At 34.5% G+C, this 25633-nt stretch overlaps 1 protein-coding gene across 2 annotated transcripts in view; it reads right to left on the reverse strand.

Annotated features, from left to right (window-relative positions):
* The window catches only part of STK31 (serine/threonine kinase 31), an 88981-nt gene extending 65067 nt beyond the window's left edge, over positions 1-23914 (reverse strand). The window contains exons 1-7 of one of the 2 annotated variants that reach the window (XM_057733061.1): positions 23872-23914; positions 23731-23783; positions 17842-17940; positions 12478-12552; positions 10887-11045; positions 5778-6136; positions 4627-4801 (exon numbers count right to left, since the gene is read on the reverse strand). In XM_057733061.1, coding sequence (XP_057589044.1) covers positions 4627-4801; positions 5778-6136; positions 10887-11045; positions 12478-12552; positions 17842-17940; positions 23731-23783; positions 23872-23899 — 948 coding nt within the window. In that variant the 5' untranslated portion in view covers positions 23900-23914. The remainder of the gene's footprint in view (positions 1-4626; positions 4802-5777; positions 6137-10886; positions 11046-12477; positions 12553-17841; positions 17941-23730; positions 23784-23871) is intronic. The other variant, XM_057733062.1, reaches the window with a different exon arrangement.
* Positions 23915-25633: the final 1719 nt, after the last annotated feature.

A 25633-nucleotide genomic window follows, 5' to 3' on the forward strand; every position in this document is an offset into this window, starting at 1 on the left:
CTTGGATAGCAGTCCCCTGCATTTAATCCGAAGTTTAGGTTTCAGCTCTTCAATAAGCATCTCACTGTAATGAGCACTGTTAACTGTTGAACCTTTTCCCTGATAATGTTCCAATACTAGCCCTTGAGAATCTCAGAAAACTATAAGCATCAGTTTTCCAGCTGATGGCTGACTTTTAAACTTTCTCTTGGTTGGCAACTGAGGATGTTTCCATTCCATACTCTGCCATTTACTCTCAGGCTTATTGTGATGAATCCATGTCTCATCACCACTAATGCTTCTCTTTAAGAAACTTTCACCTTCCTTAAGAGTATCGGTCCAAATTCTGTTTGCAGATATCCAAATGCTTCTGTTTGTGCTCTTCCATTAGTTGTTTCGGTACTCATCTCACACAAACTTTTCAAAATCTAAGTCTGTTGTGCATTACTTCACTTTAGGTGTTAAAGCATCCTCCTTATGGTTCTGATCTCACTCCATCCGATTTTCACCTGTTTGGTCCCCTGAAAGCAGCCCTATGAGGATGAAGATTCACTTCTGATGAAGAAGTGAAGACAGTGGTGCATTCATGGCTCGCAGCTCAGCCTAGAACATTTTTTAGTGAGGGAATATGAAAGCTTGTTGACAGATGGACAAAGTGTATTGAAAAGCAAGGAGATTATGTTGAAAAATGATGTATTTGTCTTTTCTACAAGTTAATTAAAATAAATTCTACAGCCAGAGTGTGGATGATTTTTGACTCACCCTCATAAATGTGAATGTACCTAATAACATAGCTCCAAAACCACGGAGTAAAAGCTGACAGAACAAAAGGAAGAAATACACAAAACCACAATAATATCTGGAGATTTTAACACTCTTCTCTCTGTAACTGAAGGAACAAGTGAACAGAAAATTAGTCACGACACAAAAATCTTAAAAAACACTATCAACCAATTCGACCTAATATTTATAAAACACTGCACCACACAAGTGTACAATACACCTAATTTTTAAAAGCATACAGAACATTTCCAGAGACAAATAACAATGCTGGGTAATAAAACAAATATCAATAAATGTAAAAGGACTAAAACCATACTGAATATGCTCTCTAATTCAAGAAAATTAAATATCAGTAATAAAAATACATTGAGGAAAAATCTCCAAATATGTGGAAATTAGACAACACACTTCTAAATAGCTCACTATTAAAAAAAATCACAGTTTTTAAATGTTTAATTGAATAATAAAAACAACATATCAAAACTTGTGGACTGCAAGTAAAGTGATACTTTAAGGTAAATCTTTAAATATTATAAAAAAACAAAAGATTAAAAACAATGATACGAATAAAAAATAAAATGATATGAATTTCCATCTAAAGAAGCTAGAAGAACAAATTAAAGTAGAAGGAAATAATAACAAGTAATGAAATCAATAAAGTAGAACAGAGACAAATAATAAAGAAAAAAAATCAAAAGAACTAAAAATTAGTTCTTTGAAAAACATTAAGGACTTCCAGTCTCCAGTCAAGTATGTAAGAAGAAAAGTCACTAGCCCATTCTAACAAGTAAAAAGTTGAACAATCTGAAAAATCAACAATTCTTCTTAGATTCGTCAGAGAGGTAAGGTCACAAGGCAGAATTGGAGAGACAAGACAGGCTAATAAAGTAAAATCAAAACTTTCTGGAGCAGCAACCCACCCTTCCACCCTCCAGGGAAGAAGTCTGGAATAGGGAAACCTCAACTGTAACTGACCTATTACTAGAGGCTCAGTATGAACTACTGAAAGTTAAAAACACCAGGGGGACCCCATCCTCAGAATCACCCACATTTTTGTGAATTTTACTTCCTGGATCTCTACCAGTTTCTCACAGTAAATACCTTCAAGCTTCCAGCATGGGGAGGGGGAAAGGAACCATTTTGAAATATGCTAGAACATTCTGTCCTCAGATCTGCCCTCAGGGGAAACTATTTAAACAGAGCTAACCTGCTAGTATTTTATCCGAGCCTAACTCTCCTGGGGGAAGGGAAATACTCAAATCCAGCCCACTCTAGCCATCCTGTCCTTTCTAAAGGAAGTGGGGGAGAACCAGATGCATGTGTAAAATTCACAGTCCAGAGGCACAAGCTCACTAAAAGACCTTCTTAGTTTTTTAGGACTATAAAATGCTTGTCCTTCCCCCACACCTAATCATCACATTGCTAAAGTCCTATTTACAGTAGTTCCTTTTACCAAACACATCTCGTCTAGCTATCAAAGAAAAAAAATTGTAAGATGTTAAAAGACAAAAACATAGCTGGAAGAAACAACACAAACATCAGCACCAAATTCAGTAATGAGACCAGAAATTTAAAACATGGTATGATAAATATGCTAAGGGCTCTAACAGATAAAGTAGACACCATGAAAGAACATACAGACAATGTAAGCAGAGAGATAGAAATTCTAGGGAAGAAACAAACAAAAATGCCAGAGATCAAAAACACTGTAGACAGAAATGAAAAATGCTTTTGATGGGCTTATCAGTAGACTAGATACGTCTGAAGAAAGAATATAATCCAAAATACATGAATCCATATATCCACAAAAAGACTCGTAGAAGAATATTCACAGTAATTTTATTCATAATGGCCCCAAACTGAAAACAACCTAAATGCCCATGAACAGGAGAATGCGTAAATAAACAGTGGTATATTGATAGAATGGAATACTACTTTGCAATAAAAAAGAACAAACTACTGATAAATACAACCTCAATAAATCTCACAGACATTATGCTTTAAGTGAATAAAGCCAAACATAATAGAATACATATCAGAGAATTATTCCATTTATATGAAGTACAGGACCAGGAAAATGAACTATGGTTATATAAATCAGAAGAGTGGTTGCCCTGAGCCGAAGGAAGAGAAGATAGGCCAGAAAGAGATACCAGGAACTTTCTGGGGTTGAAGGAAAGGCTTTATATCTTCAATAGGTAAAGCAGATAGCCTATAATTCATTCACTCTCTTCACAGAAGGGGACCAGGACACCCACAGAGAAAATAAAAGGCAGGTGACTAGACTAATCTTCTTGTCAACTAGACCTCTTAAAAAAAAAAAAAAAAAACACACAGACTGTTTTCTAAGAGGAAGAGACCTTATCTCTGAAATGCCCTTAGCAAGAGGTTCCTGGCTAAAGGATTAGTTATAATAGATAAAACCCAAGATTTATGGATTTATGAGGCAGAGTTCCCTGAAGAATGTCACATATGAATTTAAGGGCTGGAGACTGAGTTCAATTACCAATGGTCAATGACTTAACCAGGCCTATGTAATACAACCTTGATTTAAAAAAAAAGAAAAAAAAAAACCTCAGAATGATGAGATTTGGGGGAGCTTCCAGACTGATGAACAAATTCAAGTGCTGGGAAAGGGGCAGGCCCAGAGACTCCCCCTACCCCTTATCCCATCTCCACCCCCATTAACTTCCCCTATGCATCTCTTCCTTTTATTTGGCTGTTCCTGAGTTATAACCTTTATAATAAAACTGTAACCGCAAGTATAGCACTTTCCTGAGTACTGTGAGCTGTTTTAGTGAATCCCTGAATTGAGGGCAGGGGGTGGGGAGGGGGAGGTCATAGGAATCCTCAAATTTATAGTCAGCCAGACAGAAGTGTGGGTAGCCTCAGATCTGATTTGTGGCTGGTGCCAGAGGCGGGCTGTCTTGAGAGACTGAATCCTCACCTTGTGGAGTCTGAGATAACTCCTGGTATTTAGCATCAAAAATGAACGGCAGCACATCCAGTTGGTGTTAGAGAATTGGAAAATAGTGTTGAGATAATATATTTAATATCAGAAAAAGCTACACATTTGAAAACCACACAGTATTCTTGGGGGGAAAAAAACTGCCCCGAATCTGAGCAAACTTTGAGACCTAATTACCATAAAAGGAAATACATGGAGATACAGGAGCTTGTTAAGCAATATAAGGATGTAGTTTAAGCAATTTAAGAGATTTATCAAACAAAATGCAACGTATGGGCCTAAATGGAATTCTGATTAGAAGAAACCAACCGTAAAAGACATTCATGGGACAATATGGGAAATCTGAACACTGACTGGATATTAAATAATATTAAGGAATTATTGTTAATTTTTAAATACAATAATACTATGGTTATGTCTATTTTGAAGTCCTTTTCTATTAGAAGTACATACAAAAGCATATACATTAAAATATTATGAATGGGATTTGTTTTTAAATTACTCAGGAGGTACAGATTTTTTAAAAGACTGCCCATTTATTTAGTAATTGTAAAAACTAGGTGATGGATACTTAAGTATTAATTATTCAATTCTCTCTTTTTAAAATGTCTGAACATTTCCATAGTTAAAAATTTTTAAAGAACATAAAAGGAAATGTAAATTAGAAATTATTAATCTTTCAAACATCCGATGAAATCCAAAAATGATTATTTGTAGCGTAAGAAAAAATTTAATCTATAAACAAATATAAAGAAAGAAAGAGAGAATAAAAAGTGGGGAGAGGAAGGGAAGGGAAGGGAAGGAAAGGAGACAGAAAATTAAACAAGTAAGAGCAAATGAATATACAGATTTCCCAGTTGGTCATTCTTTACCTTAAGCCGTTGAACATATCATACCTGCAGCTCCTGGGCAGTGTGTTCTAGTTTCAATTCTAATGCCTTATACCTTTCAAGAAGAACCTCCTTCTCTGTTTTAAGCTTTTCATTTTCTTCAATCAGTTTCTGGTCCTGCTTAATTTTTGCCAGGCTGACATTAGACCCTAAATTAAAGTCAGCAACAGCCACATTTTCCCTATTAAAAACAAATTCACTCATTTTAAAAACCAAATTATATAACTGTTACAGAGATCAAAACCTAAAATTATCTTGGACTTTTTATACCATAATATATCTTAAAGTTAATTTTGGAAACTAACCTAAAGCCTTTGCCTGGTTCAACATCAAAAAATATTGTAATGCAAACTGGATTATACACCTGAAGTCATACTTCAAAAACAATGCCTCCAAATCTCAAAGAATACACGTTCCAACTTCTTCATAGCAATATCAACTCCAGCAAATACAGTAAAAAGCATTTCTATTATCAGTTTCTTCTAATCCCTCCTCCCCATCATCCCCACTCTATTTGACAGTTTACTTCCTAGAGCACTGATAAGGTCCCAAAAAACAACCATATTACCCAAGACATGGCATTGTGGCCTGGATCATGATATAGAAGTATAAGAATGATCTGGTACTTTTAAGCATCAAATCTGGCTTTTTGCTTCAAGTTTATAATTCAAAATTATCTAAAACGTGAACATTTTTTCTAATAAATTCTATCACAGTAAATTTTCACAGGAAGAACAAAGAGCCTCTCTTTTGTTAAAAAGGAAAGACAATTTCCTAAAACTCACTAAAATATTCTTACAGCCATAAGAAAAACTTCAAAGTTTATCTGAAATTCTGGCTCTTGCCTGAATCATTTAGATTTAGGGGTAGATTTTTATTTTTGATAAATGTATTCAAAAGGCTTGGAATGAAAAGTTGGTATGTGAACTTCAAACAATTCAGGAATGATTTTTCTTTCAAAATGGCTTTTATTTAAAATATTCCTGCTAAAGAGGAGAGGAATACCTGTTTGAGAAAAATAGAAATAATCACTATTATCCCTCAAAATCACTGACATAGTTGAGGACTCCAAAAACATGTCTTGACTTCTACTATGACAAGGGCTTATACCATAAGTCAGGAATTAGCTAAGACTCAAAATCCCACCACAGTCTTACTTTGGGAATGTCACATGATCTCCTGCACCATATTCATTCTTCAAGTCAAGAGACAGCCTCCCACTTAAGCGGCCCTTTGGCCTACTGAAGCTTGACTGGTTTGATCTATGTCCCCACAAAGGAATGGGGTTTTTGAGGTTCCTGAGGACAAGCTGACCAGGATCCGATGTTTTCTCCTCACAGGTTTTAGTGCTGGAAGTGAGTTTGCATTTTTCTGCAAATCCTTTCTTAGCCACCTCTTCCCCTATATCCACGCTGCCATACTCAGCCTGAGCAATAACTGTTCCATCTTGATAGGTTGCTTTAATTCTCATTTTTATTTCCTTTTCAAAAATCAAACTCCCCAAAAAGGTTCTGCCCTAAGAGAGACCAAAAAAAAAAAAAAGATGACATAAACCAGCTACACCAACATGTTTTTCTCCACTTACTCTGTTTCTATCTAGTTTTTCCAACAATCACACTTCATCATTCTGAAATCTCTATAAAAGTGGTCTTACGTTGTTGTTGGCTAAATACAAATATACCTCTGCATGTGCATGACTATATGCCAATTATATACTTGCTAAAACCCTTTCCAGTAGCAGAGCTAAGACCGGTAACAGGCAGCCATATTTATACATTTTTGAATATGTACCAATTAAATACCCTAGAATAATTTTTTTAAACCAAGCAGATTCTGTTGACATTTTGGCCTTAACTAAATATAATGGTGTCCTGAGGAGCTACAGCACATAAAAATGAATTTTGGTATCTAGAAAGAATGCTCAAATTCAACAAAACTTTAAAAATCATTTTAAAGGCCTAATCAGGTACTCTTGTTTCAAAGCAAGACAAGGGCAGAAGCAGAAAACAGAAACTCAAAGCATAAAACATCAACAATTTTTTAAAAAATCAACAAACTGCAATTATTAAATATAAGGTGTTAGAAATTCCTAATTAACACTCTCTTAAATAGAATTTTCTCCAAGGGAGCAATACCTGTACAACTGGCATATGAGAAGACATATGAGTCAATAGGTACTTAATAACATTTTATTATTGATTATTGATCCACGGCACTAAGCAAAGATACACCTAAAACATATGTAGAATTGGAAGATATCTTGACATTTAACTTTAATAAGAACTTGTTTACATTTCCAGAAATCTGAACTCCTAAAATTACTTTGATATGACCTAATTTGATAATTATTCCTCTCTTCCCAAATTTCTTTAAGTTCCTTACCTAACTTTCATTCTATAGAAAAAATGAATCATTTCTCAGAACATATAAAGTATAAAGTTGAGACAAAAATATCTTCCTTGGAAAAGGGACCTGATGTAATTAATCTCATGGGCCGTATCTCTCTTACAGGGAGAAGCTTTATTTTTAGCTGTATTCCCACTAGGTAAATATGACAAACAATACAGCTTATGCAAATAAAGAAAACCAAATAGGTAATCACACCAATAATAATCCAGGCAACAAGAATATAAACAACAAATTAAAAACTAGACAAGAGCATAGAGAACAAATTAAAAACTAGAAAATACAAGCTAGTCATATTAAAAATAAAAGAAAGCAAAAGAAAATTTTCAAAGTACAAGAAACTAAATAATATTGATAGGGAGTAACTATTTCCTTTTTAACTATATGATAGTATGGTGGGTAGAAGTAAGATCTGTGTGGGAGTTAACTTTTTTCCATGCCATGGGCTCCTCTATTGATCTGGGGAACGCTTTGTAATTCTCAGAAAAATGTTTTAAAATGCATAAAATAAACATAATGAGAACTACAAAGAAAATTATTTCACCATGATATATTCTAAGCCCAGGTTAAGAACTCCTGAGCCTAGAAGAATGCACCTGAAAGGGTATAGGAGATTCAAACTACATAGGCTCAAGGATCACCAACCATCACTACCAAAAAGAAAAAAGAAACAATGTTTTCAATCCACAAGCCAAAATGACAAAGTATTTTAAATTACCAAAAACACAGATTTAATAAATTTTTCAGATCATAAAAATTTTAAATACACACATATTGAGATATCTGAATTCACCACGAACACCAATATAGAAAGCAAAGATGGTCCAGGATGCATCACCAAAAAATAAGATCAAGCAGGCAAAGTTAACAAATTCAAAATATAATTCAGTGAAATATAACTAAGATTTTGATCAATCAGAATACAACTTTTAGTTAACCTCTTTCATACAAAAATCTTTAATTTCAACCCTTAATGCTGAAAGTCTATCTAAAATTCAAGTATAACTTCCACCCCTAACCAATCTTAATGGAAGTACAGTGTCTGAAAATTATTGCTGCAATACACAAAATTCTTAATACTTAACACTTCAAATAGCTCTGTCTTTGGGCAACATATGAATTTAAGTGGAAATAAATCTACTTTTTTACAAAAGTTCCAATTCCATAAAGCTGAATGTACTAAAGGTATACTGCTCACTTAGAAATTTTTACACAGATATATGATTTTTAAGACTTCTCTCTGAAGTCAAATTCTTTTTAGTCATGTTCACTAATCACAATTAGTACAAAATTGTTCAACCACATTCTCTCTGAATCATATATAATCACAGACAGAACCATGAATTTGGAATAAAATCTGAGTTCTAAATTCCAACAAAAAGCTTTATTCAGAAATAAGCAAGCATCACTTGCTTTCTTAGTCTACCCAAGCTTGTCTGGATATATTAGAAAAAATAGGTTAAAAGACATTTAAACTGTTAAACCCATATTCCAATCTCTAGCTCTCATTCCCTGATTCCACATAAAAATTTTCAAAGTAAGAAAGGCATTTAGGACATAAGTTAATTTTCTTTGATCTTCAGCAATTTATAACCACCATTCTGAGTTTCAGTTTCAACTGTGCTACAGCATGGGTGTGACAGTGTTGGTTTAAAAATGTGCTGAAGGACTTCCTAGGTGGTGCAGTGGTTAAGAATCTGCCTGCCAATGCAGGGAACATGGGTTTGATCCCTGCTCCAGGAAGATTCCACATGCCACGGAGCAACTAAGCCCATGTGCCATAACTATTGAGCCCATGTGCCATAACTATTGAGCCCATGTGCCATAACTATTGAGCCCATGTGCCATAACTATTGAGCCCATGTGCCACAACTACTGAAGCCCCTGTGCCTAGAGCCTGTGCTCCACAACAAAAGAAGCCACTGCACTGAGAAGCCCACGCACCGCAACGAAGAGTAGCCCCCACTCACCTCAACTAGAGAAAGCCCGTGTGCAGCAACAAAGACCCAATGCAGCCAATAAATAAATAAATTTAAAAATAAAATAACAAATAAAAATGTGTTGAAGGTATTTCAATGCCCAGGACACCCTCTGGAAGTGTCTTTTTTTTTTTTTTAACTGAATCCCTACTTATCCATTCATCCATTCAAATGCTAGATACACTGGATGCTCATCTAACACCTAACAGGCAGGAGCAGGGAGATTACACATAGAAAAATGAATAAAATACTTGTCTCTACCAAGACAGTCTTGTCTCCACCAAGCTCACCATCTTGTATGAGGAGGAAACAATTATACCTCTACATGCCTATACAATGACTAAAACAGCTGCAGGAGAATGAATGATGGGTATCAACAAAGACTTCTTATAAGAAATTACATTTGAGCCTTGAGCTGAGAATTTATAGCTAAACATGGACTTTCTAAGCAGAGGCACTCAAGAATAACTATTTTTTTCCAGAAAACATTCAGTTTGCTTATTACCATCTATTAAGAATCTATGAAGCATGTAAAACATTCTCAATAACTGAAGTTTATTTCTTCAGTTCCAAAAATAACTTTTAAAAATGACATTTTCTTTGATTCACGTTTGTTTCAATCTACACATATTTTGTATTATCTTACTATGAGAACAGCAATGGACTTGAGTTCTAGCCCTAGTTCAGCCCTAATTAGCTTTATGACTTTAAATACATCATTTAATTGTTATAGACCCAATTTCTTTATTTGCAAAACAATAAGGTGAGAGCAGATGAACTCTTAAGGTCTGTAAATTTAAGATTCCAAGGCTTTAGGCATGCAAAAAATTCAAAACAAGCCTCTACTTTGGTCAAAACATTTATATTAAAAAAAAGTATAAATTTTAGATTTTAAACTGAAAATTTAGGGTGTAATTTTACAATAATATCTATGCTTTAGTCTATGAGAACCTAAGTACAGAAACATTTCTTATAAGTAACTATAGTGCAGACAAAACTACACTCAACGACCTAAAAGATTCTAAAAATAAGAAAAGGAGATGGAGAGAAGATTTTCCAATTTTACTGCTCCTTCTAGTACTGATTAAATTATTTTCAAATAAGTCATTTGAGCTGCTAAATATACAAAACAAATCTGATTGCTTTCAATGTGATATTCCCTCAGTTCAAGGTTCCCTAACCTTGAATTTATCAGAGGTCTTTCAGAATTATGTTGCTAACCCCAAATTTAATGGAAACAAATACAAACTGGAATCTAGATTAGCAGAACATCACTGCCAATTACTATATAGAACAGTATGAGCCTCTGCCAAAATGATAAAATCTAATTAATTTACAACGCCACTAATTTTAAATTTGTGATATTTATGGCCAGGGCTAGATTAAAGAGCGCTTTTATTTAATAAATACTTTCTCAAAAGCAAAAGACAACAGAATAATTAGATTCACCATTCTCTCCATCATAGAAGAGACTATTCCTTGAAGCTTTCACATCAGAAGAAACTATTTACATTTATTACGAAGGTGAGTCAAAAATTACCCACACTCTGGCTGTAGAATTTAGAAAAGTTTTAATATAACCAGAGTGTGGATAATTTTTGACTCACCCTTGTACATGTGTACGTGTGTCTGTATGTGTATGTATATGCATACACATATATACCATATCAGTCTTATCTGATCAAGAATGCTTACCTAGCAAAGATGAGCACAAATATATTATTATATAATTGGTTGTGAATTATTCTATAATTTCATTTTTCATTAATTTATACAAGCTTTATATTAAAGAAAATTAATGGATTTTAACCACAGCTGTATTGTGTTTCAAGCATATAGTTTTACTTCCAGTAACAAAAATACTTAAAATCTGTGACTCACCTGATCAAACTGAGTAACTTCTTGGCCAGAAGGAATCTGTAGTCCCCAAAGTCTATACTTTTTGGCAACACTAGAAAATTGCAGATTCAAAGGAATCTCAACTATATCAGATCGATTTAGAATTTCAGTATTTCCATAGTCAATATATCTCACCAGACACTGGAAAAAAATGAGAGAAATGCTAATACAGAACTTAAATATCTTCAAAGAAACCACCCATTTGCTTTCTGTTAATTACCTGTAAATCATGATAGCATTTCACCTGAAACCGACAAAATGCATTCAGAAATGAGAGTTCCAGCAATATTCTCAAAATATAGAAAATCCACATTCCACGAGATCCCAGGGATTTCTATACTCGGTACTAGTTCAACCAGTACCAAACAGTACTATTTCCAACAGTACCATTTTTCATTTTGATTTTTTTTAAACAATGGTATTTAAATGAACATAAATCTATGAAACTTACGACTCTCTTATCTCAAATGTTAAAATCAATCAACATTCTCAAATTCAAGTTGGAAACAATAAAATCTGAAAAGAAAGGCAAAGTTATGAAACTTTCTTTGATAAACTTAAATCTACTCCAACTATTATTAGACCCTGGAAATGAATCAGATTCACCCTTACCTCTAGCTCTATATCTGTGTAAAAGGTAAAAAAGAAAAATAGTTTATTACAAGGTCAAAAGCCATCTTGCCCTTTAATTTAAAAAAGTTAAAGCCAAACCAAAAGCAAACACAAAATATTATCTCCAGTTGTCAAACTGTGGGAAAAAGGACTACTTCCCCAAGATAAACCATCACCCATGACAGTAATAAATCACAAGATTTTTTAAAAAGATATTTGGAACATTACTCAAAGTGTTTCATCTTACCTTCTTATTACACCAAGAACAATATTTACAAAATATATATTATAAAATATTTTAAGACCAAGAAAGCAGACAGAAAAAAACAGTAAAAGAAACCCTATAGAGATGCTTTTACACAGCCTGTAATGTGCACTTGCCACCAAACAGCTATTCAGAATTCTATCTCCACAAATTCCCTTAAAAATCTCCCACAATTTCACAATGTAAAAAACAAAATAGCAAAATGCAAAGAAAATTCATCACATTTAACCAAGGCATGAGAAAGCGGCAAGCCAATCTTCATTATTAAGTATTCGGCTAAGTAAAAGATAAACGTAACTTCAGGATCAACCAGGTGTTCTTTTCCTACTCCATCTTAATAGAATGAACTTTCAAGTTACTCAGCAAGAATCAAACACAATTATTAAGAACTGAAGTACAAAGAACCAACTGGTCACCAAAAATAATCCACAAATTATGTAATCTATTCTTGGATAATCGGGGGTGATTATACAACTTAAAATCAAAATAATATTCCTGAATCTGACCTGGATTTTTTTAAGCAATTCATTTCTTTTGTGTTCTCTAGGGGGGGAAAATGTATGTTTTAATCAATTTATAAGTTCAACCATATTTTATTACTATTATGAATAAGCAATGAAGGGATAAATAAGCATCAAATTTTGGAACCAAAATAAATATTCCTCAGAGCAAAAAGAATTGAATACTAGTTCTTGCCTTTTCATCACTGATGATTTTCAGTACTTTGCATCTGTACCAACATTTATCTTCAGAAAATAATCCTCCATAAATCTACAAAGAGAGAAAGTAAAATTATTTGGCATTTTAATGAACTTAATGCTAAGTAGGTCAGAATAATTAGCATTTATTAAGTACTTACTATACATCAATAAGCACTTCATATATAATAACTTATTTTATTCTCAGAACAACCGTATGAGGCAGGTACTTTGTTTTCACCATTATATGCCCAAAGTCATAAGCTAATAAGCAGCAGAACCAGGATTCAAATTCAGGCAACTGACTTCAGAGTCCATTATGTTATTCTGCCTCTCCAAAAAAAAAGGACAGAGAAGACAAAAGACATAAAACCAGAAAACTAAAAAAAAAGGCCCAGGCATCAAAGACTTAAAATCATGCTGTTTTGATGTCTGAAGACACAACTGGCATAATTAATTGCTTTTAAAACACAAACATGCCAAGTTCACGCCACAAGACATTCTCAACCATGGTAGGATCCCTACGTCCAACCAGCCATGAAAGATTCTTATACCTTTTACTTTATATAGAGGACTTCAGTGTTATTATAAGTAAATAAATTACATAAGGTAATATCCTAAATACTGAACCTTCCTTTATTTTAAATTGTTTTAATTTAATTATGTTTAATAAAAGAACAAAGAGAAAAATTTACACACTTTAAGTCAGTGTCTCAACCTCAGCACTACTGACATTTGAGACAGGATAATTCTTTGGCGGGGAGATGGGCCGTCCTCTGTCCTATGTGTTGTAGGATGTTTAGCAGCATACCCCTGGCCTCTACCTACAAGTTGCCAATAGCACTCCCTCCAGTTGTGACAACCAAAAATGTCTCTACACATTGCCAAATGTCTCCTGGGGGTGGGAGTGGGAGATACAAAGTCACCCAGGTTGATAACCACTTTAAATCATACATTCTCAGTGGGAGAAATATTATTCCCAAGGGAGTAAAAACTGGCTCTTGAAACATAGAGGAGAGTCTTAGATTACAGTGGTTTACAGTCCTCGGAAGTTCAACCTTACCTGACAACATAAATAGGTATACAGTGTATCTGCGATGTTAAAATGTCTCTCAGAGAGGACACCAATTAGGCGGAAAAATGCTTTAGAAGGGCATAATGAAAAAAAGGTTGAGGAGCATGGCTTTACCTGACAGAGTATAAAATTAATTTTAAGTATATCCACTTAAACTAGTTTAAGTTTTAACTTAAGTTTAAACAAACTAAAATCACTCTGAACTAGGACAAATTCACAGATTTTAAAGCAAAAGGAATGCAGAGGGTTAAATGTAAAAATCCTCAACTCCCCAAAGCAACAAAGTACAAATCCACTTAGACACACAAATGGATAGCTAAGAAAGCAAATGCTACAAAGGACAGGTGTGTTCAATTAGCTCTTAACTCTGGTTCCCTCAGCTAACACTCAACAACTGAAGGGCAAGAGAGAGCACAAACGGCATTGTACCATCTCCCAACCATCTTACTTCATTTTTCAGCAAGCAAACTGATTTAGTAGCAGAAATACCTGATAATCAACCGTCCTATCCAATTTCAAACCTTGCAAATGGTCACATTACTGTTAGTTAAGATTTTGTAATATATACCAATATAATTAACAATTCCATATAAGAAGAGTGACAGAAATGGTGTATCACTGTAACCCAGTCTAGGTAGGGGTGGGGATACCTGTAGGAATACAGCTCAAACCCAACCAATCTAAAGTTATTGATTCTATTAGTGTGAATAATCACAACCACCATCATAAATACAAATCTATCCCATACAGTTTGCCTTGAGAGCACAGTCAGAACTAGTCACTCCCATTGTGCCTAGTCCCCATCTTCCCTCATGACTCCACAATTCACACCCCATGTCCTGCCTATATGGTAAGAGGAAGAGAACTCCTCAATCACTAAAGAAAATTTACACAGCATAACCCACTCACAGATAATCAGAGGTAGCCAGTCTTTTTTTTTTTTAAGTAGTCATTTATAATGGAAGCCTACTACTGAAAAACAGGTTGAATTTTTTGTAAAGCAAGTAATTTATTTTGCATTCAACAGAGGAAAAATGGATATGTCCTAATTTATAACACTATTAAACACAGTTATACACTACAAGGACGTTTAAAAAAAAAACTGAAATCTTTACAAATTGCATTACCTTATCCATTCTGATGCTCAGCTCCAAGCTACAATCCTTCCTTCCTTCTGAATTTCTTTTTATACCTTTTTTATATATGTCATTGGGGTTTTAAATTATTTTTAAATAAAACTAAATAAAAGTACATTATTAAAAGAAAATCAAAGTATACCCAAAGAGGTAAAGAGTACCTCCTTCCCAACACTCTTCAACATGCACCTCCTGAAAATAATTTTACACTTACACTAATTTCACATGTACACTACGTTTATGCTTTTTTATTTACATAAATGGGCTCATTTTAAATATACTATTTTGCACCTAATTCCATATCAAAATTCAGAGCTCTAGCTCCCTCATTTAAATAACCAGGGCTTGGAGCTGGGTGAGGCAAGCAAGGTACCCAGGGCACAAAATTTAAAGGGGAATTCACTCTGAGGTATCAACCCTGCACTTGCAAAAGTGCCTCCTTAAATTCTGTGCTTATCTTACCCTAGCTATCAGCCCCCAAAACGATTACTTAGTATTCCAAAATAAGGAACTACCCCAATTCAATCATTATTCCAATACAGAGTAACAGTTAAGAAGGTGGGCTCTGTGAGTTTAAGTATTTAATCCACCATTAACTAGCTGTAGACTTTCATAAAGGTATCCTAGCTGTATCTCAATTTCCAAAATAAAGAGTATAAAATAATAACATCTGCCTCACAGGGTTGTTATGAGGATTAAATAAGTTAGTAGCAAAGGGCTTATGACATTGCCTCTGTCACAAAGGGTAAGATTCAAATTCTAGCTATCATTATTATTATTACTACTGTAATATTGACATATTAAAGGATATTTAATCTCCACTTCTGCCTATTACAAATAACGGTACAGTGAATATTTTTGTACAAACATCTCTGAGTAATTCCTGTACTTAAATGTCCAAAGGTAAATTCTTGGCGGAGAAATTGATACATCCAAGACTACAGGCATTTACTATTTTGGAAAAGATGGTTAACACTCACATATAGTCATCTGATTTAAAGCAAAGATTCCAAGACAATTCAACAAAGAAAGGATTATTAGTTCAATTAATGGTGCTGACATAACTGGATATCCATATGGAAAAAAATTAAATGTAACCTCTACTTCATATCATAACCAAAAATTTACTGCAGGTAAACCATAGTCCTAAATGCAAAAGGCAAAAACTTCTGGGGGAAAACAGAATTGGAGAATATAGTGATGACCTTGGGATAAGTAAAGAAGTCTTATAGGAAACAGAAAGCATAAATCAAAAAAGAAAAAATTAATAGATTTCAAATAGGGAAGGCACAGACTAGAAGACACTGGCAACACACATATAAGACAAAGGACTCATATCCAGAATATATAAAGAACACAGGCAGTTGTCCTTTGGTATCCACAGGGGATTGGTCCCAGGACCCCCTCAGATACTGAAGTCCATTATATAAAATGGCACAGTATTTGCATATAACTTACACACATCCTTTCATAAAATTTAAATCATCTCTAGATTACTTGTAATACTAAATACAATGTAAATACTATGTAAATAGTTGTAAATACAATGCAAATGCTATGTAAATAGTTGCCAGTACATGGCAAATTCAAGTTTTGCTTTTTGGAACTTCCTAAAAATTTTTTGGAAAGTTTTTGATCTGCACTTGGATGAATCGTGAATGTGAAACCCATGGATATGGTGGGCCAACTGTATATAACTTCCTACAAGTCAACAGAGACAAACCACCTTGAAAACTGGGAAAAGATCTAAATAGGTACTTCACAAAAGAGAATACCCAAATGGCTAATAAAACTTGAAAAGCATGCTTAAGCTCAGTATTCATCAGGAAAATGAAATTAAAATCACAAACAACGGAACTTATTTGGCACAGTGGTGGGGAATCCACCTGCCAATGCAGGGGACATGGATCTGAGCCCTGGTCCAGGAGGATCCCACATGCTGTGGAGCAACTAGGCCTGTGCACCACAACTGCTAAGGGGCCCGCACGCCTAGAGCCTGTGCTCTGAGACGGGAGATGCCACCGCCATGAGAGGCCCACACACCACAACAAAGAGTGGCCCCCACTGGCTGCAACTAGAGAGAGCCCATGTGCAGAAAGGGAAGACCCAACACAGCCAAAAAAATAAAAAATAAACAAATAACAAAACATACCCACCAAAATGGCTAAAATTAAAAGACTGACAATGCAAAGGACATTGTCACAGAGAAACTGAAACTCTCATACTTGGCCGGTAAGGATGCAAACTGGTTCATTACTTCTGCCAAACTGATTGGGAGTACCTACTAAAGCGAAACATGCCTACCCTACAACTTGGCAATTTTACTTCGAGGTATATACACAAAAGAAGTAAGTTAAAATATCCATTAGAAAGCTTGTATAAGGATTTCATAGCAGTTTCATTCACAGTAGCCCAAAACTACAAAATGCAAACGCCCATCAAAGGAGAACAGATAAATTTTGGTATATTTATACAGAGAAATACTGCCCAGCTTGACAAAGAGCAAACACACAATAATATGGATACACACAATAATATGGATAAATCTCAGAAATTATGTTGAAAAAAAGAAGCCAGACATATACAAAAGAGTACATATAGTATAATTTAAGAACAAGCAAATGAACCTGTAGTGATAGAACTCAAAAAAATAACCACCTCTGTTAGGGGACTACTGACCAAGAACTGACTGAGAAGGGGCCTGAGGGAATTTTCTAGGGCAACAGAATTGTATCTTGATGGAGGTGGTGATCACACAGATGCAGATATATGAAAAATTCATCAAGAAATGAATTAAAGAGATACACACGTCACTGTGAGTTATATGTCAATTTAAAATATATGTACATGTATGTATTGTCCAGCTGTTCTCCATAAATACATCTCTTACAAATTTTTGTGAATCAGTGTCAAGGGCAAGGATTCTATTTTGTTCATCATTGTATACTCAGTGCTTAACACAGTTCCTGGTACACAGCAGACAGTTCATAAGTCTTTTTGAAAAAATAAATTTATTATAACTATAGTTTACACAAATTCTAAAAACTTGCCTCTTCCTTTCAAATTACCAAAAATTCCAAAACTATAAAATCTAAGACACAGGAAAGCTAATAGGAAACAAAGAATAATTATATCCAAGAATATGGCTCACCTTCTTTGGATCAAGACGCCCAAAAATTGAATTGGCATGGGGACAGAGTTCAGACAGTGAATAACCAATCTTCATGATATCCTTGTTTCTACTGATACTCTAGAAGGAAGAACAGATATAGAATAAGATTCAGTAAAATATTATTTGACAGTGTTATGCAAATGAGGGTTCTACTATACACAATACTTAAAAGGTTTTGGAGCATTAGAAATTAAATCAATTCTTATGTCATTATTTTTTCATAATTCAAATGATTTCTTTATAAGAAATGGAACTAGGCTATAGAAAATTTCTACCTCCCAATGAGTTCAAACTACTTGGAATTCAAACTAAGATACCAAATGTAATTAATATTATATGAAGAAGTAACTTTAAACAATTGTCATTGGATTTTACTTTAGATCTAATTGCTCAAAATAGATACCATATTTTGGTCAAATGACATCGGTCTTCTCACATATTTATTGTTGTGTAAAGGAAACAGATTTAAAAACAATTTCAAAATGTTTAAGTTCCTCTGTACATAAATACTGTAATCTAGTTAGTAAATTTATTTCTCACAGGGGTATGGGTTAACAGTTTTGAAACTACTTTAGGTGCATACTAGGACTGAACAAGTAAGTAAACATGCTGCAGATAATGAAAGCAGGGAGAAAGAAATTACAAAAAAGCAAGGAAGGCTAGAATGAATCTCCAGTGTTAGATTTCAAATGGAAAGTATCAGTATGAACTCATGTATATGTATACATACATACATATACACAAACACACATATATGTGTGTGCATGTATGTGTATATAGATGTTTGTATGTGAATATATGCATATATGAAAGAGACATACAGAGATATAGGTGAGTATATGTGTTATATATATTTATGTTTATATATTATACTTATAAAATATATATGTATTTCCTAGTTCTGTCCACTGAGAGGGGCTAGAAGCAATGACACTGAATTAGCAATAAGCACATCTAGTATCCAGATCTCCATTTCTAAACACCGTTCTCCAATAAAAGGAACAAGAGTTCTTTGGAGAGTAGTTGAATCCAGAGCTAGGACAGGTAAATAGAAGATGATCCTGGAACATCTGGTGATGCCAGAAAGTAAAGAAATATTCAAAAAAAGAATGGGTGTATTTTAAAGGATACAGTAGCTAATGTGAACAATCTCTTATTGGCCAAAGCTGGAACAATTTAAACAACAAAATAAATGATAGTATGGGATTAAAATCCATGGAGTAAATACCCATGGATTTATATTAACATAAATAATTGAATAAATAAATAAATGGTGGAGAGGAGACAGCTCTTCCTTAAAGAGGAATTCTAATTAATAAATGTAGAAGGAATGAGGAAAATAGAAAACAATTATTAGGCAAAGGCCATAGCAATAAATACAAGACTTGTGGGTAAAAAGTTTAAGAGAAACAATATCAGACAGTCTCAATGCATCTCTAAAACATTACTTACAAAAGGAAAAGCAGTAACTTCATGGTTAAGAAACCCAGCAGTCACCACCTTAACCAAGTGGATCAAGGTTAACATCATCAATAATGAAATATATCAACATCATAAATCCCCAATATGACATACTTTCAGTACACATCACTTCTGCAGTATTACTGCTAATCTATTTATGAGAAATCACAAACAGATACAAACTGACCAGAACTCATTAAAAATGTCAAAATCATGAAAAATAAGTATAAATAAAGGATCTACCAAAGGTTGGAAGAGACTAAGGATACATGACAACTGAATATAATGTGGGATCCTGAATTAGATCCTGGAATAGAAACAAAAAAAGGTGGGAGGGGGGGAACTGGTAGAATCTGAATAAGGGCTGTAATTAAGAGTTAATAGCACCATAACAATGTTAATTTCCTGACTTTGACCATTGTACTTTGGTTATGTAAAATGTTAGCAACAAGGAAAGCTAGGTGAAGGGTATAAGGAAAGTAATTTTACAACGTTAAGTCTGAAGTTATTTCAAAGTAAACTGCTAAATATATACGTTCTTTAAAAATATATCAACTCAGTGACAAGACAAGAACATGGACGCAGATGCAGAGAATGGACTGGAGAACTCAAGGTTTGGGGGGGGCGGGGGGTGAAGGGGAAGCTGAGATGAAGTGAGAGAGTAGCATAGACATATGTATACTACCAACTGTAAAATAGATAGCCAGTGGGAAGTTGCTGTATAACAAAGGGAGTTCAACTCAAGGATGGATGAAGCCTTAGAGGACTGGGACAGGAAGGGTGGGGGGGAGTCAAGGGAGGGAGGGAATACGGGGATATGTGTATAAAAACAGATGATTGAACTTGGTGTACCTCCAAAAAATAATTTAAAAAATAAAATAAAATGAAAAAAATATCAATAACATTCAATAACATATTCAACATGATTATCTCTAATAACTGAAAATAAACTCTGAAAGAGCAGTTCAAACATCATGAAGAATATCAGTATCGATGTACAGTAAAAACTGGAAGTGAATTTAAACTGACCCCAAAACACACTTGAAGCAGCCTTTGTAAATAAATTCCTGGAATGAAATACACCAAGTTCAAAACACACCAAGATGTTTTACATAATTAGATTGTGTAGGTATATGGACTAGCATAAACGGAAGCTCTTTTTTCCAAAGGTCAAATACTTAAAAGATTCCTTCAACTACCACTCCTCACACTAGGGCTACCAAAAATTCTGAAGAGTTCTCATGTAAGTGGCTTAAATGGCAGAAATCCACAGTGGTAAAAAACAGAGGTTTCTGCCATATTCTTTCTACAGGATTACTATTTTATTGTTGCCATTTCTGTTACACAGGATGTACATATCAGGTGTTAAAAGCTAACAATACATTCTACAACTGAGCACCACTTTCTGTAACTGAACAGGCAAAGCAATTACACTGAATATCATCATTTTTCAGGAAAAAAAGAGTGACTAAACTGGGTTTAAATTGATTAACACTATTAAATCACTTCTAACATTTGATATTATATGATTCAATACAGCTATACAATACAATTATACAAAACATCAAACAATATAACCAAAATTAAGATAGCAAACAAAGCCTAAGTAACTTTTTTTTAAACATAAAATACTCTTGGGACTTCCCTGGTGGTACAGTGATTGAGAATCCGCCTGCCAACGCAGGGGATGTGGGTTTGATCCCTGGTCTGGGACGAACCCACATGCCACAAGCAACTAAGCTCCTGTGCCATAACTACTGAGCCTGTGCTCTAGAGCCCGCGAGCTGCAACTACTGAGCCCATGTAGCACAACTACTTAAGTCCACGAGCCTAGAGCCCGTGCTTAGCAATGAGGAGCCACCAAAATGAGTAGCACCCCCTCCCCCCGCCGCAACTAGAGAAAGCCGGTGCGCAACAAGGACTCAACATAGCCAAAAAAATGAAAATAAATAATAAATATTTTTTAAAAAATACAGTTGAAGCGTGCATGTAACTACCCAGTCTTCTAAAGAAAACCTACTGCAAAATTATCAACACCCAGAAAACCACACATACTAAGCCTATCCCCACAAAGTGTACAAAATGCACACTTGAAAAATACAAAATTAAAACTGTAACCAACAGGCGAGTTTCATATTTATAAGAATGTGAAAAGAAATCCTCCCATTTTTAACACATTGTATAAAGAACTGTCTTTTGATGTGAAATTCATGAAATGTCCTCCTGTTGGGACCACACTTTACAAAAATACTGTACTTCTGAAATGAGATTACAGAGCAAGATAGAGCATCTTAGTAATGTCATCTTACTAAAGTTTTTTTCTTTAATTTTTACTACTTTATCAAAATATCAAAACTTAATCAAACATCAAAAGATGTCCCTTAGATGTATATTCATTTTTAAAATTCTTTCCTAGAATAAATATACAAAGGAGGGGCATATTTATTCCCAACCACGCTCCTGGAAGATGCTTCCCAAGGTTGAAAAGGGTCTTCTCTCTCTTTTTCTCACTGGTTGTCTTTGGCCTTACCATGTGTTAATGTGAGATTGCAGGTCAGCCGACTGAGCAAACATCTTTTAATAACTGTCTCAGGGGCACACACAGGGCCTGTCTTCGGTATGAATTCGCACATGTGCACAACAATTTACTTCTCCAAAGAAAAATCATTTCACTCATATGAATGCTTTAGTAGTTTTAACTCAATCTTTTCATCCAATTAAGACATTTTTCCTCACTTTTTGAAATGTGTTTAATTTAAATTTTTACAGGGGCCTCAACTTCATGGTTGAAATCAGAGGTTGGCAAATTATGGGCTCTGCTACCTGTTTTTGTAAACAAAATTTTAATAGATCACAGCTATACCTATTTAGTTATGTATTGTCTATGGCTGCCTCTGCACTACAGCGGCAGCATTTGCAGAGCTGAACAGTTGCAAAAGAGACTATATGGCCCACAAAGCTTAAAGTATTTACTATCTAATATTTCACAGAAAAAGTTTGCTGACTCCTGGTTTAAATCATAGTTCCAAATTCAAGCAACAGCTTTACATAAAGGTCAATAAAAATTAAAGCCTAGAGCTGCACTGACAAATACAATAGCCAATTCTTACTTGAAATATTGCTAGTCTGATTTGAGTTGTGCTGTAAGTCTAAAATATACACTGGATTTTGAAAACTTAATTTGATAAAAAAGGAAAATAAAATATCTCCTTAACATATTTGTGTTGATTATATTTTGAAATGATATTTTGGATATGCTGAGTTACATAAAACATATTCATTAAAATTGATTTTGCCTGTTTCTTTTTACTTTCTTACATTCCTGCTAAGTTTTAAATTACTTATATGGCTCACATTATATTTCTACCAGACAGTGCTGGTCTAAAAAATCTTAAGATAACATAGGTTGTTCCTACATAATGAGCTTAAAAATACCATTTATCATCCAACCTAGGACACTGCTGAGAGAGACACAGGTGCTATTAATGCAGAGACAATGGGCATCAAACCAGAATACTGTGGGCACCCTTCAGAAAATATGTTCATAAGCAGATACAAATTTGCCAAAAGTTTTCAATGAATATAACCCTTCTAAACTACGTTTCTTATATAAATTTAAGAATCCTGAGTTAATCGTATTTCTTCTATAACTGTTCTTCTCATAAATCCTATTTCCCACATTGCCAGTTCACTCTGCTCCCACAAAAAGGAGTTCTCAGGCTGTAGAAGTACAGAGAAATGTTATTCCCTTTCCTCCCATATCATGTAGTTCACAAAATTAAAAATTAGTGAGTAATTGTGTACATTAGAGGGATTCACCTTTTAAATTCTGGAACATAAGCACTTTGGTGCTGTGCTTTGTATTTAAAACTGAGTAAACTTATCTGTTTTGAAGCCTGACAATGTAAAATTATAAATGTTACATTAGTACTTCCAATTATATAATAAGAAAAATATTGTATCTCAAATTCAAAATTAAACCAATAGAAAAAAAACGACTGAAATTTTAAAACTTAGTATCACTTAAGAAACTATCTTATCAGAGACCTCTAGATGGGGCTGTAATTTCACAAATACAACAATTTTTCAGCATTTTCAGAAATTTATGCAGCCTAGATTGTTGGTGTTAAATTGAGTGTAATTCTAAAACCACAATTACAATTTTGCTGTTTTCTTTTTTAACTCAGTGTATTAAAAGCATACTACTCATAATTCTGGTATTAAGTTCCTGCTGTAGCCTTCTGTCTTCTAATAGTGCCCTGTGTTAAATAATGTTCATTAAAAATTAAGCATTGAGAATAACAATGATATACATACATTACAGGTTTTTATTTTTGTTTTTGTTAGGGAAGACCTGGATTGGTGGAGGAAGGGGTGGGAGAGGAAATCAACCAGGCTACTATTTACCTGTGCCCAAAATGTTACTGCATCTTCCACATGACTTCCAACCACATCTTCAACTAAAACCAAATCACAATGCAAAGAAAATTAGAAATTAATCAAGATCATCTAGCTCTTACATCCAAAAATAATTTTTAATGTCAGTACCTTTATTGTGATGCATGTCTTCATCCATTTCGACAATTCCTGAAAAACTAAAACAATTCAATACTTTGAATTAGGTTCTATTAATCTGTTCATAACAGTGAATAAAGACTAAACCATATAATGTCCAAATTCCTCCAAGTACGTTTTGTCCTAAATAAAGTTATCAAAATTCAAACTCTATTAAAAACAACCTCAAAGATATTTTCTTCAATAATTATTTGTTTTGAGTATACTGTATTTTGCAATTTCATCATATGCAGTTTCTATCTTTGAAATTTTCTCTTTAGCCAAACTTTACAAATTACACTGAAGTGTATAATTCATGCACTTTGATCAGTTACATAAATACTTCAGAACAATGTGTATATTCTTTTAAAATAATTGATGCCCTCCCCAAACAAGAGTAGGACTTACACAATTTAAGCAAAAACAAACACTACCAATATATATAAAACAAATGCTCGAGTTGTATTTAATTTTTAAATAAACATATACATTTTATTTAAAAGGCATAGTTGTTTCTGCTTTTGAAGATACCCTGCATTTAAAAACTGCAAAATGAATCAAATTTTGCCCATACCTTCAAAAATAATTTTCATCAAAAAATTTGGTTTCCCAACTGCAAAATGTTTCAAGATCAATGTCTACTAATTTATAATTTTATCCTTAAAACACTAGAATATTGCACTTTACATGCATAAATGTTAGTTTTTTTGAAAGAAATGGAAAATTGATTTTTTTTAAAGAACTTTAAGAGTTAACTAAGAACATCACTACACCAAAGCTCCAAACACACTCCCAACTATGGGAAAAGAAGTTAACTCTATTGGAGGGTGGAGGGTAGGGGGAGGCAGTGTCATCAAGAATTTTTAAACTATATTCTTATTTTTGTTAGAACTGAAAAATGTTGTTTTCCTATACACTAAGTAGCATCAACACATTTTGAAACGAAGTATTCTTCCTCAAATACTGGCCAAAAGTAATTTTTAAATTGAGCAAAAAGTTATAAAACCAAGTTGGAATTCGTTCAGGGACACTGTATTTCGCTGGAAGACAGGGGCTTCAACATAGTAAAATGAAAATGTCTACTTTGGAAATCATACCACACAATCTAAAAAGCCACTCCTAGAATAATGTTTAAATCCTACTCTTAAAAGAATCAAAAAAACTTTTCCGCAATGGTTATATAACTGCAAACCTGGATTACCAAATGGCACTTCCAATTCACATGGAGAATCTGAAACAAGGGGTCCAGGTCGCTCCTTAACACCTATTTTAGGGGGGATCTCGAAGTTTAAATGGCACATAATTTGCGAGAAGAGAGAATTCCACCCCACAGCAGGCCTGCAGGCCCCAGTTATTTGCAGGCCGGGGTCGCCTCCTGGCACCACAAATCAGCAACTGGAGTGCCTATCACCCTCAGAAGGGGCTGGCGGCTCGGAAACCAAGATGGCCAGGAAACAGGCCGCGCCAATATTTGTAGACCTAAAGACAACCGGGGGCAAAAATACGGTCCCTGAAGCAGCCACCATCGAACTTACCAAAAGGACTACTACTGACCTCGCACTTTCCGCCACAGAAGTTCCAGAAAGGTGCCCCGGGCCCCACATGCCGGCCCGCAGCCCTCCACCCCGCCACCGCCACCGCCACCCCCACCGCGCCTCGCCGTCAGCCCGCCGTCAGCCCACCGTCGCGCACATGCAGAGACTTACCTAACGCACCTCGGCCACTCGGGCTCCACACTGCGCTTGCGCGCTCGTCG

This window comes from Hippopotamus amphibius, chromosome 4, assembly GCF_030028045.1.
Source record: "Hippopotamus amphibius kiboko isolate mHipAmp2 chromosome 4, mHipAmp2.hap2, whole genome shotgun sequence".
Lineage (NCBI taxonomy): Eukaryota > Metazoa > Chordata > Mammalia > Artiodactyla > Hippopotamidae > Hippopotamus > Hippopotamus amphibius.